Below are 19,236 nucleotides of genomic sequence, written 5' to 3'. Positions count from 1 at the left end.
AGAACGGTTACCATGTTTTCAGGGTCAGTGTCGCGATGGGAAAAGTCGCACCATCGGCATCCGGATCCCCTCTCTCCTTCCTAATCAAGATAATTATGCCACATTCTAGTTTGTACATGTTTGCATTACATGCTACGTGACCGTTACCACGTCCACAGCCAATCAGCGGCCTTCCTGGCATGACATATGTACATGATTGTATATGAACAGGACAGCTCGGCGAAAGGCGAAGGAGCCAAGGCGCATACACCTAAATCCTTATGCCGGTATTTATGTCACACTCACAGTATACACGGTACACTAGATTGATCCACATCGGCATATCGGGGACATCGTGGAGTACTGAAAACCACTTTCTATATGATTGTACAGTATTCCCTGGACCCTGGTCTACATTGTGGCAATCTGCAGCCGTACATGTACATGTACACGCACATGTGGATACTTTCAGTATGCGTATCGTGAGATAATGTCGAGGAGTCGTATCCAACCAGGGTTTGGGTGCGTCACCCTAAAGTAATGAGCATGGATTGCAGGAAAGAGATTTCCCTCCGTGAATATCGTGATCATGTGGCTACATGCTAGAGATTTAAAAAAAATCAACAACAGGGAGTTGCGATGGCTGAAATGAACTCAGGCGTTTTCGTCGTATGTGCAGGGAAAATTAAGACTGTAATTTCATACCAAAACAAAACAGAGCAAACGGCTACAAGCGTGCTACAGAGATATTAAATAGAGCCAGTCTATGTACAATTGTCAAGCGGGAAAACATTTAAAACGAAGATACCAGTACACCGTGCCTACTGTCGGCAAACAGGTGAGGACGACAAGTTACAACGGGCTACTGCAATCCGCAGAGCAGCGGGAATGCAGCGAGAGCAGGGAAGTCAAGTATGTACGAGTACAACGGAGGGGCGGCGGCCAGGGGTGGATGATTGCCAGCCTGCCCAGTTAGCGGGTAAGGAGTTGTGTGCGGTTAGGGCCAGCCATGCTCAGCTACTGGGTAAGAAAGTGTGCGACTACGGCCAGCTTCACCTAGTTACCAGGTAAGGAGACACTCCAGCCAATCAAGCGGTTATCAAAGCCCACGGAGTAGAAGTTTTCGGGAGAATCGTCACCGGGAATGAATACTGCCGCTGTGACCATCCGGCAATGTCCCTACACGAATATGACAACAAGGAACGTCAAACTAAGTAACTCAGTAACTGAGAAGTGACAGTACAACCATTACCACACTGAATGATCGGTGGTCTATATCTTACATACAGGACTGAGGATCCAGTGGAAGAATATCAGCACATGTCTCGACTTTAAATAGAGTTTCATGCTGCTACTCATATCACGAGATATAATTAATTAATTATCCATCAGTAAGTAGTGCATGTGTGTGCACGTGCGTGTGTGTGTGTGTGTTTGCGTGCGTGTATGTGCGTGTGTGTGTGTGTGTGTGTGTGTGTGTGTGGTGTGTGTTTGTGTGTGTGTGTGTGTGTGTGTGCGCGCGCGCACGTGTGTGTGTGTATGTGTGTGTGTGTGTGTGTGTGTGTGTGTGTGCGTGTGTGTGCGTATGTGCGTCTGTGTGTGTAAGGGAGGGAGAGAAAGGGGAAGAAATGTAGATACTATAAGGAACAAGCACAATTTCCTCTTACCCGCTTTTGGCTACTCTTGTCGAGACGCACACCGTTGATGTCAAATACGCGAATATGCCTATTATCCTGTGGTAGGGCCACAAGCTGAGCATCTAATGACACAGCAATTCTGAGCACAAGACAATGCACAATGAGAAAAGAGGAGATTAACGTAAAGGATGTGACCAAAAGTTGAATGTTGATAGAGAAAGGCCGCCTGAATTTACCAGTAATTCATCGTTTCTAGTCACCCGACCGGTTTTTAAACTTTTCATGCAACTGCAGAAATACTTCAGTCCCGCAAATACAAAAGAAAATAGAATCATGGCTCTATCGCCCCGCTGTTCCATAACAGACGCCTTGATGGAACAGGAACAAGCTTCTCATATGACACGGAAGCAATGACCAGCCAGCGAATCTTTCCCACAAACAGTCATCATGAGGGTGGGTAACTAACCAACCTGCACAGGTTCCAAGCAGCAGCATCATCAATTCAGCACACAGCATCCAAAAGCAAAGTTCTGCCATCAAAAGTGCGTACAACACGATTCTTGTATCGTAGGTAGGCTATCTTGAGCGGCCCTGTCCATGAACACTAAGAGTCTAAGACATTATACAGTACCTGTTCACTGGAGTGCTTGCTCGGATCGTTACTGTGGGAGATCGCATCTGCCGCATATCCCACACCTGCCAAAAACACAAAAGTAAGGAAACGAGGGTCTCAAGCCGACCAAGCCAAGTTCACGTAGCAGTACAAAGCCCCCTCAGCCAACCTAGGGTACACAGCATGAGGACCGTCATGTACCATGTTTGCTTGGCTTTCACACACAGCCTTTCTCAGTGTTGCCAGTCATCCTGTTGTGGCACGAGATATTGAAATAAATCCTACAAGTCTCTAACTTACATTGACGTTAGATTTACTCCTTGCGAAGTGGGTTCTGCAACTTCTGCCACACCATTCCCACTTGATCAGCAATTTACACCGCCCTATTTGCACTGTTCAACTCGATCCAAACTCAATTCCTCAAAGAGTTCCTGTATCAGTTTATGCCTATTGATTTCCGGAATACATGTGTCCATGGCACTGCATCTAGCTCTCTTGAGCCTTGAACATGTCAGACAAAGCTGCACAACTAACCTTGACTGTTCTATCGTCACTGGCACTGATCACGTGTCCTTTAGATGAGAAGATCGCGCTGGTCACAGTGCTGTCGGGCAGAGGCAGCAGTCAAAAGACACGACTAAGAAACACCCAACAACAGCAATATCGTCTTTTTCTACAGATATCAGTTATGTAGTATCTCGTCCTCTGTGTATTCACCAGCGCAGCACACCGTAGTGTTCTTCACCTATGGCCACCTGTGACCGGCACAATACTAATAGCACTGCTCATATTGGTCACCAGTGACTATATAAGGCATATACAGATGTGCTCGGTGAAATCCGACCCAAAGTGCAAAACTGGCGCCCTGTACCAGTTTTGATCACATCATTGAATTTGTACATGTGTACGTCCGCCTGCATTCGTACCACTTCCAGGGCGTCGAGGGCTGTGCAAGATGAGGGCGCCAAATGTGCACTCCAGGTCAGATTTCACCGAGCGCAACTGTATATGCCGGTATACAGCATGCAGCATAGAACACAGAGTGGTGTAAGCACAAGGCAAGCAGTACACACACACACACACACACACACACACACACACACACACACACACACACACACACACACACACACACACACACACAGTGGTCTTCTTACCCTGAATGTGCCTGCAGCACATGCACGGGATGGCAGTCGAATGAGCTCAGGTCCCACATTCGAAATGTCATGTCGCGAGCCGAGGTCAGCACTAGCTTCTCACTGGAGTGACAGGTAACATTTGTCAGTTCCTGGTCATGACCTGCAGCCAAGAAAGCAGAATATCCTACAAATTAGTACACAGGATCATGAAGAGAGCAGCCAAAATGCACGAATGAAATTTCTCAAGAGACGTGGTAGAGGAGACTAGAGAACTCACATGCAAACAAGATGGCTGGACAGCAGCACCGACTTTTTTGCATTAGCTAACGGCCATAGTGAGATTACAGATTCGCTGAATTGCTCTAATACAGGCATAGCTATACCCATGCCTATGCATGCACACATGCAAGCATACACACACAGACGAGCACACGCACGAGCACAGATAGCACACCGTGGTACACACGTCACCTGTCAACGTCGATACGCATTGTGACGTCTCCGCATTCCAGAGCTTGAGTGTCCTGTCCCAGGACGCAGACGCGATGTGATCGCCATCAGCTAGCCAATGTGCTGCTGTGACAACACCTGAGCAACGCAACACACGCAATTCAGCAACAACTAGGTTCATGCTGATTGGGATAAACAGTTAAAAATACCTCAACGTACATGTAATAAACCCATGAGAAAGAAGAGCTTTAAAAAATAGATGGAGTAGTGCTATCCTATAGTAACAGCTGAGCGTTATGACTGCCAGCACTCACACTGAAATCAAGAAACACCAGCGGCCAGCCCTACATCCAATCAAACACATGCACGCAGCAACAGACACGTACCCACATGACCGGAGAGGTGGGTGACCGGGGTGCGAGTGACGTGGCACTTCTCCAGGTTCTCCGCCTGCTCCTCGTTCAGACGCTCGCCGCACGTCGTGACTTCGTCGTCATCCGCCGGCGCCGCCGGCGCATGCGAGTCCTGGCTCTGCGCCCAGTTGGCAATGTTGCTCATGTCCGTGTAAAAGCCACCACTCTGTTGTAGGCAGGCAGGCAAGCAAGCATGGACAGGGTGCACATACATGTACATACATAACAAACATCAGGTTGTATAGTTACAGTAGATGTACAGGTATCATATACAAAGACACATACCTGTACATGTGCATACACAGAAGTATTTTTTATAGTCCTAATTATTGTTTGATGTCACGAAGGAAGATAGTCACTAGCAGTCACTATGCATAAAATAGGAGTTAATGCACTATGCACGGTGGACCAGCAGACACAAACCATTTTATTAAATAAACAACCCGAATGCTCGGCACGCACGCACACACACACACACACACACACACACACACACACACACACGCACGCACACACATGCACGCACACACAAGCACACACACGCACATGCACACACACACACACACACACACACACACACACACAGACATGGGCACACACACACATGGGCACACACACACACACACACACACACACAACTGCGCATGCATGCATGTAAAGATAAAATACACGGATAGCGCCAATGTGATCAGAACTTACCGCAGCTCCCGACGAAGATCCGATTATGGTGTCAGCCGATGGAGAAAGGGGTATGGACGATGGTGGTGGAACGTTGCCCTGGCTGACCGATTTCGCTATGTGATTGTTTGCAAAAGATGGGCCTGCTGATGGCGTTCGCCAGAGATGAATCTGGCCATCACCCGATGCTTCAAAAGCAACAGCAAACAACAAGACAGTGGAACTCTGTATAAGAGCAGTAGAGGACATGTACATGATTCAAGGCTGGCGAGTAGGACAATGTCCTGTCCGCCAGCCAACAACCATACCGGCGTTGACAATGCCTTGTCCGCCAGCCAACAACCATACCTGCGTTGACAATGTCCTGTCCGCCAGCCAACAACCATACCTGCGTTGCGCCTTTACACACACAACCTGCTCTGGATTGGCATGTATAGGAGATATTACATGTACAGTACTGGTCTGGCCAGAGAAATCCAACCTCATGAATATAGCAGTGTGGTGTTGAAGCGCACAGGACAGTGTGCGTTGGGCTAGGGCTGCGTGTCGCCCTGGATACTTTACCCAGGAGGTTGGACTTCCCTGGCCAGTACCGTAGAAGTACAACTGAAAACGGTGTTGCAGACTTATCATGAGTGTGAGCAAATCTCCATAAAAATGCAAAGCACAGTACAGCCATATACCACGTAGGCCACCTACCTGAGCAGGCCATCGTGCTGTTGGGATGGAAACGGACGGAGTTCACTGCACGACAAAACCACCAAACAAATCATTCACGGTGAGTACAAGCACAACAAACGAGTACAAGTACAAATGCAACAGAATGCAGTGGTGTCGGTGATAGAGAAGGAAAGACTACTGGTGCACAGGTCTAGTAGCCATACAGCTAAACCAGGTGGAAAGAGAATCTACTGCAAGAGCGGCACGACGACGCAGCCTAACTCACCCGATCCAGAGTGACCCTGGTACTTCATGAGACATGTAGTGCTTTCCGTGCACCAAATACGAGCCGAGCGGTCTAGCAAAGGAGAGCGCAAAACAGAACCAAGACACTGCACGTCAGACACTTCACAAGATCATAAGAAGCACACTGCGTGTTGCCAAATACATGTAGCTATGGACTGTACCAGTATGAGTAATGCATGATGTGAGTATGCTGGGACCAGGAATACAGTCCGTATCGCCTATAAGGTTGGTGGCTATAGTAATATACCGGATATAGTGATCAATTTCTCAAATTCATTTTCATTTACCATAACTAAGTATACACAGTTATCGCGTATAGTAATAATCGTCTATAGTAATATATCGCCTATAGTGATCAAATTCATATTTCAAAAGACCTTTATTACACTATTTTTGCGTCGGTTATAGTGATTGATGTGAAATCAAGCAATGTCAGAGAAGAACAGGGTGTTACTTCTTCGTGAAGAACTTGTCCAGTGAGTGTTGTTTGGTGAGTTTTGCTTGTACACGTTGCCAAAATATGCCTCCATCATGAGGAAATGCTGATTTTGTGTGTCCGGAGCTACAGCCAGCTATATGACATTGTGCGTATGGGCACGGCGCGCTGAGTCATTTGACACCCCACTTGCATACATAGCATGCAGTATCGGTCATAGTAATATATCGCTTATAGTGATAAAATGCTCAAAATCAAACACCAACGCTATAGGCGATACTGACTGTACACCGTTCAACGCCCTACATAACCATTCTCCAGGTAGTTGTGTGGAGTGTGTTGGTAGTACAAACTACACCCACAGTAGTACAGTATGCATTCTAGTATGCATTCTACAATAGCGTATGTATAGCCCTACACATCCTGCAGTATTGGCAGAAATGGCCCAGCGGCCATGCCGCCGTCACTTTCTCATAACAAGTGCATCGTGGAGCACAGTACTGCCGGGTGCCGAAGAACAGAACAGGCTAGAAGTTCACCAGGCACAGCATACCAATGTATACACGGTCACTCAACTGAGCATAGACCATAGCACATGAAAACAGGAACGGCATAGGCTACGAGGCTGCTTCTCCAGTTCCTCGGCCCCCGACAGTACTGTAGCAGGCTATCTTGAAGTGTCGACTCACAGTGCAGCAATACTGTTCATGAGGTAAACGCAACAAGAAAGCGGTGCACAGGAAGAGAACGGTGGTGGCAGCAGCTTACCAGCGGACGCTGTGCCAATCACGTTGGTGACGGGTGAATGGGCAACGTCCCATACGCCGTCCGTGTGGCCTTGCAAGCTGCGGCGGACTTCGACAGTTGCAAACGTTGCCGCACGCCGAATCTACACCCACCAGGCCGCATAAGAACAGCACAACACTGCGTCAAGCAACAGTCTGGTAAAATACTAAATACGAACTCGGCAGTAGAGTGTCCGGCTCAACAACTTCAACTGGAACACGTAGAATATGTCTCGAATGGAGCAAGAGACTATCGCAAACACAATAATTATGTTATCCATGATACACCCATGCATACCGGTACATGCACCGTCACGCCTGTTCACACCAGCGCATACACTGCAAGCAAAGCCTCCAGAAGCACACCTTGTTAGCTCCTGCTCGATAGGTCGTCTTGAAGCGAGTTACTCGGCTGGATGACGCTGCACAAACCCAAAAACAAGCAAGGCTTGGACTTGTGCATGGAGTAGCTTTTACAAATGCAGTATATATCAGAACTTGCCAGATTGCAAGCATTTCCAAACAACCAGAGTACAGATACCTACTGGGCGTGCATGAAAACAATGCAAGTTACAGTACACAGCTGGCCAGTTATGTTTGGTATCCAGTAGGCCCTCATAGAATCTAGCCATCAGTGCTGCCATTCTGCTACAGGAGATACTGTGCCTGGCTGTGAGAACAATACGTTTGGACAAGCCCCAGCCCCACTCTACATTCCCCATGTTCAGCCTAGACAGCTGGCTGGGAGAAGCCAGGATGCAAAGACAAATGCCCGTCGTAGTGGGACAAAGATGGTTGTCGATTGGCAATGATAATGACAGTATGACTGCTCACAGAGCTTCTTGACAAGTTTCGGTGAGGTGGCATTGAACTTGGTTACGGCATTGGTGGTGGCTAGGTTAGGTGCGTGTGCTATTGGCACAGGGGCAGACGTTGTAGGCCGTCGCGGCGGTGAAGCACCAAGTGGCAACTTGTTACCAACCGGAGTAGTGGCAGTGGCAGTGGCCGTGGAGGATGCAGCCATGACAGTGGATGGCAAAGATGACGGTGGCGGTGGTGTGTGTGTTTCAGCGCCATCCTCCAATGTGGTGGGCAGGGAACTGGGATTACCGTCTGCTCGGATGCCGTTACTCTCCAGCAGGTCAGACAGTTCATCGACTCGCTTGCGAACTGCAAACAGGAAAACATTGGAACAGACAGAGGTCACAGAGCATGAGGAGACATTCAACACATTTTGATTCACATCAGATAATACTGTAAAACCGGGAATTTTCGTTGCAATATTTTCGGTATTTCCCAAAATCAACGGTTCGGTAGCGCGAAACCAGTTTTCCGGTGTGTTTTATTTCCGGTTAAAATTACCTGTACCGAAATTACTGAAAATAAAACTCCACCAAAATTTTCCGGTTTTACAGTAAGTTACATGACTGTACTTATTTATCTGGGGAATGGGGGCAAATGATCATGATGATACCAATGTCCAAAACTTGAAAGAGATTAAGTGACAATATCAAACACGGCTGGGAAGTAATAAAATGACCACTACTGGGTTAAATGACAGGATCAACTCTTCATCAGCGTTGTATGTGTGCGGCGGGCTAATGGTAATAGGGGATTGATACGAAGGGTATTCTCCAGTGATGTAGTGAATAATCGATTACTGTAAACCCCCTAGTTTTAGCGACCAATTTATTTAGCAATTTCGAATTGTCGACGTTTTAGCGACCGTTTATTTTAGCGATAGTAGACAGTTTTTTTGGTAATGTGAGCAAACGGAGTACTGTAAAAGCCATATATATAACGAAGTTCCTAATCGATTTTCTTGAGACTATCATCAGGGAAAATCGTCTCACAATAGAGGCTATACGGAGAAACAAACTACTTATAGGTTATTGGATAGTGGGAAGTATACAAGGTGAGGTGTGAAAAAACTAAAGTGGGAGAGAAGACGAAAGAAATTAGAAGAAAAGATGTGAGAGTGTTCCCGACTATGCATTCAGAAAGAAAATGTCACAAAACTGAGACTCTTCACCTAGCATTCACACACGTATTCATTCGCATACACCTACACCTCACAGTTCCTCACTCTATCACATTCACCTGCTTCCACGCCTTCATTTCACTCACCTTATGTAGTAGCTCACACCGTCGGGAACACTCTCACATCTTTTCTTCTAATTTCTTTCGTCTTCTCTCCCACTTTAGTTTTTTCACACCTCACCTTGTATACTTCCCACTATCCAATAACCTATAAGTAGTTCGTTTCTCCATATAACGAAGTGCTAACTCTAACGAGTTAACGAGGAGAAATCTGTCGTTAAAATAGAAATCGTTATACAGAAATCGATACATATACTGTCCTATTGAGCGTTGAGAATAAGTGAGAATCGTTACCTTTGGTACACGTAAACCAGTCAATTTCGGGAAATCGTTATAATACGCGCTTCGTTAGAATAATGGCTTTTACAGTACTCGTCATGTAGATCTACAGTATATGTACTGGTGAAGAAAGGAAAAAAAAAGCTCAGAATACTACACAGTAACACAGACTGGTATGCACATGAAAAAAAATGAAAAAAAAAAGGATTCACGATCCCTAACTTAAGCGAATTTGACTGATTCGCTAAATTCGCTAAGGTTTATGTGTCGCTAAAATTAGGGGGTTTACAGTATTCGAATTTCCTCGATCTCTTGAACCTCCACTAATAGTAATAATCGATCGGATAAAATCTAGGTCAAAGGTTCGAAAATTCGAATATTCACGGGCGGGCGACTCTAGATTTCTTGACTTGAATGCATGAACTAATTGAACTTTGTACTGTGTTGCAGACAAGGACTAGACTATGCACGGTAGACCATGGTAGATTCTACTCTGACTCAAGTCTGAGCGTTTGTGTTGTGTGTTTGCTACATGTACACTTCGCATTCGCAATAGTTGATAATTGTCAATAATGAATTTTCTTGTGGAATAGAAGAATAATCGTTCGTTCGCTTGAGTGGTAGTCGCTAGATTATTCGTTCGTAGAATTCATGGTTCGCTACATCACTAGATACGATTCTCCCGTTTGAGAGTCCGTTTCCCTGTAAATTTGCCTGCGACCCAGATTTGCCCGCAGGAATCCAAACGTGAATACAAGCACTTTGCCCGTGAACACTTGCAATCCACGGGCCTATGAGTGACCACCTGGATTGAGAGTTGTCAAGATCACCCCGGCTGGAGACAAGTTGCCAGTAGCACTCCACCGCCATGGCCCGCTCCTGATCTTCTTCTCTGTGTCAGTGGACACCCGTTTTATCGACCAAGAAACCTGAATCTGCATGCCAAATGCTGCGCTCGTGTTCTCACTTGAACTTTCAGACATTTGCTGTCACTGCGTACGCAGTGGGCAAGATCAAGGTCAAGGTGTGCATGTGTGTGTGCGTGTCCGTGTGTGTGTGTGCGCGATTCACATAGCTTCGCAGGTTGTATGGATTGGACAGTTATCTGGCGCAAGTCTTGATCTGTCTCATTCAGATCTTGTTCGCCATCGTTGCTATAAGAGAAAATCTGTGGATGCACATCCAGTGCATTTGCAGATTTGCGTGCTTCTCTTGCGACGGGCGTATACATGGTACATGGTACATGGTGTGTGTGTGTGTGTGTGTGTGTGTGTGTGTGTGTGTGTGCATGTGTGTGTGTGTGTGTGTGTGTGTGTGTGTGTGTGTGTGTGGCTAGGAAATCTCGCTAGGACGTTGATGCGACACAGCGCCTCAACCCAACTCTCCATGTGTGTCGGCCCCTCACACGAGGGGACATGTAACCGGAAACGGCAATGTTCAGGACAGGACAGGACAGGACAGGTGTGTGTGTGTGTGTGTGTGTGTGTGTGTGTGTGTGTGTGTGTGTGTGTGTGTGTGTGTGTGTGTGTGTGTGTGTGTGTGTGTGTGTGTGTGTGTGTGTGTGTGTGTGTGTGTGTGTGTGTGTGTGTGTGTGCATGCGTGCCCGTATGTGTGGGTGCATGTTTATGCTACAGATAAATTGCCAACTACAAAAACTAAACATAGTGGCATTCTATCACAATGTCACTGAGTTTTAATACTCACGGGCTTCATTCTCCAGATACAGAGCCTCGTACTCCCTTTCTAATGTAGACATCACATCACATAGTTTACTCCTGAAATCAGATACCACAAGTTCTCGCCTGCTTCGTGGCACATTGTCAGGGTCTTGGGATGTACCGACAGAGGTCGACCGTGTGCCAACGACATTGGCGGAGAATTTGGGCTTCTTCTTTTTCGGACCACGACTGGGGCCAAATTGTTCAGCCATGATGACCTCTTACTCAGCATGAAAGCAACTGGCAGTCGGCGTCTACCCTGCACTTTCCAGCAGGCTAAGATAGGGGCATCGTTGCTGTCTCAGAAACAACTAGTGTTCACCAGCTGTTGTTCAGTGCTGGATCTTGTCCGCAATCATAAACCATGTGCAGCCGCTCCAGGCCAAGAAAACTGCATGTATGTTCAATTGCATGAGAAATTCCAATAACCAAATCTACGTAAAGGTAGTACTAAAATATAGGAAATCCTCACTTGACTCAAAACCAAGGCATCAAGCTGTCAGCGGATGTTTACAAGCTACGTAAACAAGGTGACCCCTGGACTTCACTCACACGACCGTCCTTCTCGTTGGACAGTACAGGGGAAGTTACTTTCATTGACATTTGGCTCTGGAGCTGTTGTAACCAGGTCAGTAGTAAAATCCCTGGTGACCGTGAAAGATTTATTTACATTCAAAAAATGTACCAAAAATACAACGAAACTGCAGACATGGCACTTTTTGGCAGTTTTCAGCTCATTACGAGTTCAAATCTGCTTACATTTATAGTTTGGGGTGGGAAGTAAGAAAACTGAGAATGAAGTGTCGTCCACAATGGACAGCAAGCCGTTTTGGATGAAAGCGCTGGCTGACGAATATCCTGCATTTGCGGAGAGGTGCCTTGCAGAGATTTCCATCCCTGGTTCTCATGATTCGGCGTCGCACAACATCCATGCAGCATCTCCACTTGCCCCAGACAGCTTGGACTGGGTACGAAGCCTAGCTGCTGTAGCTGGACAGTCTGTTGTGCAGTCCTACTACGCACCGTGGTCGAAGTGCCAGAACTATGGCATCTTCACTCAGCTGCTTAATGGCATTCGCTATCTGGACTTGAGAGTTTGCTTTGTGAATAACGAACTGTGGTGCTGCCATGCACAGATCTCAGTGGCCGTCAGTGAAGTGCTGGCGGAGATAAAGCAATTTATAACTGAAGTCGGTGTCGACGAAGTGCTGCTGCTCGACTTCAACCACTTTTATGACATGGACCGAGACTCGCATGCACGCCTCTGCCACATGATACAGTCGGCGTTTGGCGATAAGATATGCCTGCCATCGGAGCGTACCACTGCGGTTACACTGTCGGATATCTGGAATACGCAACAGCGCATCATTGTCCTTTACAATAACCCTGTAGAGGTGGCTTCTTACCCATGGCTGTGGTATCACAGAGACCTGGTGTCCTCGCCGTGGCACAACACACCCGATACGGACGTTCTCCTGCAGAGAATGTCGGACCAGTGGCAGCGCTGGGTGGTGCGGCCCAGCTTTGACAAGTTCACAATCACGCAGACACAGTGTTCGCCCAACTCGACGCTCGTCACATCCAACTTCTTCAAGCTCTGTGCGTCTGTGACTGTGAAGTGTGTGGAGGACATGGCAAAGGTCACACAGCCACCAGTCTGTGAATGGCTGGCGAACCGCCGCAAACTGGCCCCACCGGGTAGCAAATGGACAGGTATGCATTACTATGGTTCGTGGCATAGAGCATGCCTTTTGGTTTTTGTTTCTTTCCCTCCCCCCCCCACCAACCAACCAGTTTGGTACCATTTCTCGCCCCGGACACCGGATGAAGTTGTGAAATGCAATAATTTGTTTAGCTCTAAGTTTCGAATATATTATAGGGAGGGCTCTGGACTGGCACCTACAATGGCTGACCGCACCATTCTAGAATATCTTCTGACATCCTGCTGTGGTAACAGTAATGCAAGGTGCAGGATCAAACACATAGTGGCAATGAAGTGAGTGGGTGATGCTACCAGGCTGGGCACTATAAAAGCATACCAATGCAAGTACTTGTAGTGACACGAGAGGCTTATCGGTCATTCACTCCGTACATTCGCTCACCAGCATTGTACTGCACTGCCGTCGCATAGTTCGGAATCGGGTGTCACGCCTAGCTTCCGCTATGACACAAAGCTACTGCCACGTAGCAAATAGCAGCTCTGTGGTAGTGTGAAAAAAGCATCCGCGAGCTAACGTCACTCAAGAGGCATACGGGGCATTCGCTGATATAATATGTTAGGTCGAAACAGCTGTCTGAGGGATCAGTATCTGAATTGAAGTCGTTTTGTTGCTAGTTTATTGAACGCGGACGATCGGGGAATGCATGCAGCGGCGTTGGAAGTGTGACGTCTTATTGAATCAAAAGGCCAAAAGCTGTTGCAATACTCATCTTTGTAATATTCTATGGATGTAACTGTCTTTGCGTGAAGCTCGGAGTTTTAAAAAAAAACAGCGTATTTTCCCTTCTCTCCATGTGTATGAGACTCTGCAGTCTGCATCCTGGTGTGTGGTGCACTCTCTCGAGCCACTGTCGTGGACATTGAAACCCGATTGGATGACCGGGCCCGGCGTCCTTTACTACCTTAACGTGTACATGCACTGTAGTTTACGTACATACTGTGAAAATGGACCAGCAGTGCTCTTGGCCGCTTGACTTCTCAACGGACTTCAATGTCCGCAACAGTAGCACAACTCGCTCCGAGGACTGTGTACTCTATGGAGTTGAGTAAACAATAAACATGTCTCAATCTCCTTCTTCACCACCACGGTCTTACACTGCAATCAAGTTGAGCAAATCTGGAAGAAATAGAACATGGTGTGACGGGCCTAGGCATACTGATTAGCCAAAAGGAAATGCAGTGTAGTGTACACTCAATATATGGACAGTAGGGTTTTGCAGTGGTTGTTTTGCAGTGGTTGTGAGACTTACCCACTCACCCCCACCGTTAGGCGCTGCATCTGCCGCTAGGGTTTATCGGGTGTTAGCGGCCGTCGTGAGTTCCCTTCGGGAACGGGCACGATAATTAACTTTTTTAACTTTAAGGTTTTGCTTTTGTGTACGTGTAGACTGTAGAGGAATGGATACATACTCCTCTACACTAGTACACTGTACGAAACAAAATATTTTCTTTTGTTTGTCTGACTGCAGGTGTCAACATTGCTATTGCAGATTTTGTTGATGTGTTTGATGGTAAGTGGATTGATGCTGTCATCAGCTTGAATCTACCTGAAGCTGATACTAAATAGGCACCTCTGTAAAACTGCCATACTACTACCCCACATGTACATGTACATGTACATGTACATGTGCATGTACATGCACCTGACAGCCTGCATCTGATTTTATTATTTTCACTTTCTTACAACTTCCATAACTTCCATAGCCAGCTTCCAGTTTATTTTTATTATCGTAGCCTCCAAGTACTCAATTTGTGGGCAGTATGTATTTTAGAAGGCGCTCGCTCTAATCGCTTGTCATTCCGCCTACACATACTCCCGGTATTTATGTGCGACGCTGGCGTCATCTCCGCAATTCGGCTCATCCATGAAGAAATGTTAGCGCGCCGTCATGTGTGACCATGTGGGTCGTAAATTGTTTTGTGAATGGGCTATCCGCTGTGTTCATCTTTGGTACGATATTTGCATTACCCCAGACTACACTGAAAACTAAAGATAAGCGTGCTTTAAAGCCGACTTATCTTCCTTACTTGCGCATCCTATCTCCCCTCTCCCTGGTATGTGTCTATTCTTATGTAGTACGAGTGTAGTACGAGTGTACTTCTAGGCTTATATTCGGAACCAATAGTTCTTTTATCAGCTGCCAAGCACAGTTCATTTTATATTCACGGTACATTGTTACGCCTTCCACTGCTTTCATCATATTTTGTTATTTATTCCCACGACGCTGTGCAACACCTTTCTGCATTGTAAATAAGAAAGCCAGATGTGCATTGCATTTTTTGGGTGGGGGAGGGGATCTCTTTGGTTCTAACTGCAGCTGTCCTAGGGCATGTTCGATTGGTGGGATCCGGATCTGGGTCACCCTTTTCGATCGGTCGGATCCGCCAATCCACGTCGACGAGCTAGGTTGACCAGATCCAACGGATCTTTTTCTTTTGCCCATCAACCTTTTTGGCACGAAAACTCCACATTCGTTCGATTGGGCCTGGGAGGATCCGAATGGTCCAGGCAATCGATCGGGATCCGGATCCAACCAACCCAACATACCCCTAGATTCGGCCCCGGGGCCGTTCAGAGTTGCATGCATGCAGTGTTACTCGGAAGTACATGTATGTGTTTACTGTTTACACGATGTGATTCACGCTTGTGTGATGGTAGGGCAGGCCTTTAATAAGTAGCATGGTCAAGGCAATTAATCTTTTCCGGTGATTGCTTTGCAGAAAGTACGCTGTACGGTAGGTGATGCAATGACTACCGGTATGTGACAGCTACAGCCACAAGTGCATACAAATGCGGGGCTGCGAGAATGGGAGACATTGCACGGACTACAAATACATGACAATTCCACATGCACTCTAGGGAATACCGGTAAACGTCAGAACTGATGTTGCAACTCCCTGAATGAGTGAATCACTCCAGTTGAGTCCAAGTACTGTCAGTTGGTCTACATGATGATTATACATGACACATGCACAGTCGATCATCCAAGGCCCACAAATAATACAATCATGTACAATACGAGTAATTGCAAAGTCAAGATGCACGTGCATCATACCGTACCCCACGTGGCCACGACCACTTGTTGCCTTTTCCATTGCATGATTTCTGAAAGTAATTCAGGAAATCTCGCGACATAAAAAAACCGTTCAAGCTTCTCTCATTTTGATCTTTCTGCTTGGCCTTGCTATCTTGTCTTCATTCTTCACGTTCAGTGCAATGGTACCGCTTCTATGCAATATAGCACTAGTAACCTTGTAAATCTATATCAGGATCTCTTTGCTGAGGGTGTAAATGGCCATGAACGGTATGGATTTCGCCAAGAAGGAGCTGAAGAAAAGAGGATGGAAACGTGGGAAAGGTCTTGGAAAACAAGAGAATGGAATATCGGATGCAATCAAGGTGAACTTGAAAATGGATGGCTCTGGCCTGGGATTCGATCACGGCGAGCAGTTCACGTTTCGATGGTGGGATCATATGTTCAGTAGTACGTTGAATAAACTGGACGTTGAGGAGGATGAGCATGGCGATGCTAAAGTTAAGGCTGAGCAGCCTGCGCATGGTGATAGCGGTGTATCGAGCAAGCGTGTGCCGCCCAAGTTCCTGGCCAAGGAGATGCTGTACGGTCGATTCGTTCGCGGCACTCCCACGACGTCAGCTGCACCAAGCAGCAGTTCGTCGGACAGTGATAGCAGCGATGATGACCGGCCAGCGTTGATGTTCGAGGATGACGACGAGAAGATGCGGGCAGCGTGCGGAGGCCGCACGGCGCACAAGGGAGCGCGGCACGGCATGGGACTGAGTGCAAAACTTGCCAGACTTGAACAGCAGGAAGCAGACTTTCTCAACGAGTCTACTACTACCAGTGATAAGAACAAAGAATCTTCTGCGCGTGATCAAGAGAAAGAAACTGAAAAGAAAGTGGACAAGAAGCGGGACAAGAAACGAGATAAAAAGAAACGCGACAAGAAGCAAGCTGCGGCTCAAGCCGAAGATAGCGATGATGAGTGTGCTGCCGTCGATGAATTAGTCGTCTCGTCCAGGAAAAGGAAGAAGAACAAGCAGAAAAGTAAGCATAAAAAGGAGAAGAGGTCGAAGAAGGAAGCATAGCCAGCGTACCCACCCAACATGGACACTGCACACACACGTGCATGCACACACACACACAAACACACACACACACACACACACACACACACACACACACACACACACACACCACAAACACTTCCGTCAACCCCGAACTCCATTGAACAGTCCTAGACCTTCATGAAATAGCATATTCTCATATACTCAGAAATAACACTAGTAATTTATTACAATCCTAGCATGCTCGTACCAGGAACTCTTTAAATGTGTCGTCGTAAGAATTAAAAGAATAAAAGGTGACAGTGACATGATGAAGTCCAAACTAAAAATGTGTGGTTTGGGTAGCCTGACTGACCATAGTTTTTCGAGTGCCCGAAATCTTTGTTCCAACGTCCTGTAATCCCACGTTCACATGCATTGCACACTTGCATGTCCTGTAATCCCACGTTCACATGCATTGCACACTTGCATCCTCTGCATGTACATGTGTACATTATAGTCGACAAGCAGACAAACGACCTCTGCTTCCTCTCACCGTGGACAGAGGCATTCTTCACTCACAACGAACGGTACCTACAATGGCTAGCTACATACGGTGGTCAATTGGTCATGTAAACCATTCTACATGTACATATAAGGTGTTGCCTGATGATTGCGAGAGCATGAAACTTCAAGTCGCAGCAAACAAGCCTTGATTGTCCTTGTTGTTCTGTTCTGTATTACGCTCTGCCTCCGCCATGGTGTTGAGCACTGTCAGCACACTGGGTACACCCTCCGGTGTTCATATAAGGTATGTAAGCTGCGCACAGCATACGGAAAATAAGCACAAACCTATATTCCCGGGATTCCGCCCGCTCGCATAGGGCGAGCACACTGAGTGTGTAGGATTTGAAAATTCCCGAGGTGTGTGAATGTTTGTTTCGCTGGTAGATGTAGTTGATGCAATACAGGATGAGTCTCAGTTTGGCGCATGTGCTTGTCTCTGGTGCGAAGTAGCCCGTTTGACCCATTCGGCCATGGCTGCTGTCATCTTCCTTTCCTGCTCTACTAGTACATGTACCAGAGTAAAGAATGCCCCTGCCCAATGTGAGAAAAAGCAGAGCTCGATTGCTCCTGCTCTACCTTTTCATGTTGAGAAAGGCCAGTGGCCGTGTAAGGTCGGATATCCGGGGGACAACCTCCATTTCCCTAATTAATTTTTTTGTGCAGGGAAAATATTGGAAGCTGGCAGTGAACACGATAGATGAAGGATATTCTTTGGACCTGGAAGTGTGAATATATACCAAAGTAGTAATAGTGTAACGTTACATCATGGCTTTCCACCACTCCGCACTGTGCTTTTGGCTATCCCGCCAGCTCAACGTACGCAATACATGTAGTACCAAAGAGCGGACAATTCCGTTCCAGGTTGTAGACAGTGTAGTATACTCATCAACCATCATCTACATCCACTCAGGAGCTCTGACAGAGTGCAATGTCTGCTTGGAAGTCTGGCAGTACATCAATACTTGTGTGTACATGTACTTGCATACATGTAGTTGTCCTGGCTATGTTGGCGAGTTGATGGGGTCCGCCAAGAGTGCAGCGCAGATAGCAGTCACTGAGTGTACATGTATTTTCCAAACTCAAGTCTGTTGCAACCAGCTACTTAGGGAGTCACATTATACGACTCCCAGGCTGCATCTATGCATCATATCGTGCAGGAGGATGACCATCGTCGCATCCCAGAGAATTTACCCCCATACAGCTTTTCACTGGCTTGAACCCTTACACACATAACCTTGTACAGTGAAACCTGTCTAAGCCTTACTAAGGCGACCCCTAGGCCCTCAAGGGTCGAGAAAAAGTGGTCGCCGTGGCCAGGTGGTCTTCTTCTCCAGGTTCAGTGGGTTACGTGACCATATCCACATGTGACACATCATTTTGATCAGTGTATCACAGTGCACACACCTTATAATAATGTGATGCTACTCTACACGACTCATGTGCCAGGCCCTCAGACCTGTCAAGTGCCGTGCATGCACCATACACATCTACACTTCCTGCACTGATGTGCAGATCTACCATGCATGGTGCACCATGCAACAATGCATACATTTACATGTACAGTAAAACCTGTCAAGGCGACCACTCGGATAAGGCGACCACCTGTCCAAGAAGACCACTGAAACCAGGATCAAGGGATGCTATTTCTAGTCAAATGACCCTGGATAAGGAGACCACCTGGTAACAGAGA

At 46.9% G+C, this 19,236-nt stretch overlaps 3 protein-coding genes across 5 annotated transcripts; 2 read left to right on the top strand and 1 right to left on the bottom strand.

The window, feature by feature from the left end:
• Positions 1 to 323: 323 nt before the first annotated feature.
• On the bottom strand, positions 324 to 11,835 carry LOC135804897 (WD repeat-containing protein 37-like). 2 transcript variants are annotated; one of them, XM_065318870.1, is made up of 14 exons: positions 11,180 to 11,835; positions 8,207 to 8,266; positions 7,463 to 7,518; positions 7,080 to 7,200; positions 5,856 to 5,927; positions 5,609 to 5,653; positions 4,931 to 5,097; positions 4,205 to 4,397; positions 3,840 to 3,956; positions 3,387 to 3,528; positions 2,764 to 2,833; positions 2,248 to 2,312; positions 1,647 to 1,755; positions 324 to 1,158 (listed from the first exon to the last, which is right to left on the bottom strand). In XM_065318870.1, exons 1-14 carry the CDS (start codon positions 11,403 to 11,405, stop codon positions 1,036 to 1,038), a joined length of 1,566 nt encoding a protein of 521 aa, XP_065174942.1. In that variant the 5' UTR covers positions 11,406 to 11,835; the 3' UTR covers positions 324 to 1,035. The 2 variants fall into 2 exon arrangements, with proteins under 2 accessions (XP_065174942.1, XP_065174941.1); XM_065318869.1 differs by having other exon boundaries at positions 7,931 to 8,266; positions 11,180 to 11,833.
• Positions 11,836 to 11,907: 72 nt separating this feature from the next.
• On the top strand, positions 11,908 to 15,178 carry LOC135804898 (PI-PLC X domain-containing protein 3-like). 2 transcript variants are annotated; one of them, XM_065318872.1, is made up of 3 exons: positions 11,908 to 12,906; positions 14,383 to 14,523; positions 14,554 to 15,178. In XM_065318872.1, exons 1-2 carry the CDS (start codon positions 12,006 to 12,008, stop codon positions 14,478 to 14,480), a joined length of 999 nt encoding a protein of 332 aa, XP_065174944.1. In that variant the 5' UTR covers positions 11,908 to 12,005; the 3' UTR covers positions 14,481 to 14,523; positions 14,554 to 15,178. The 2 variants fall into 2 exon arrangements, with proteins under 2 accessions (XP_065174944.1, XP_065174943.1); XM_065318871.1 differs by having other exon boundaries at positions 14,383 to 15,178.
• Positions 15,179 to 16,023: 845 nt separating this feature from the next.
• Positions 16,024 to 17,304, top strand: LOC135804896 (G patch domain-containing protein 4-like). Its single transcript, XM_065318868.1, has one exon. It carries the CDS (start codon positions 16,206 to 16,208, stop codon positions 17,019 to 17,021), a length of 816 nt encoding a protein of 271 aa, XP_065174940.1. The 5' UTR covers positions 16,024 to 16,205; the 3' UTR covers positions 17,022 to 17,304.
• Positions 17,305 to 19,236: the final 1,932 nt, after the last annotated feature.

The sequence above is a fragment of the Sycon ciliatum genome, chromosome 1, assembly GCF_964019385.1.
Source record: "Sycon ciliatum chromosome 1, ocSycCili1.1, whole genome shotgun sequence".
In the NCBI taxonomy this organism is placed as follows: domain Eukaryota; kingdom Metazoa; phylum Porifera; class Calcarea; order Leucosolenida; family Sycettidae; genus Sycon; species Sycon ciliatum.
This window is presented reverse-complemented; position numbering and strand designations above follow the sequence as displayed.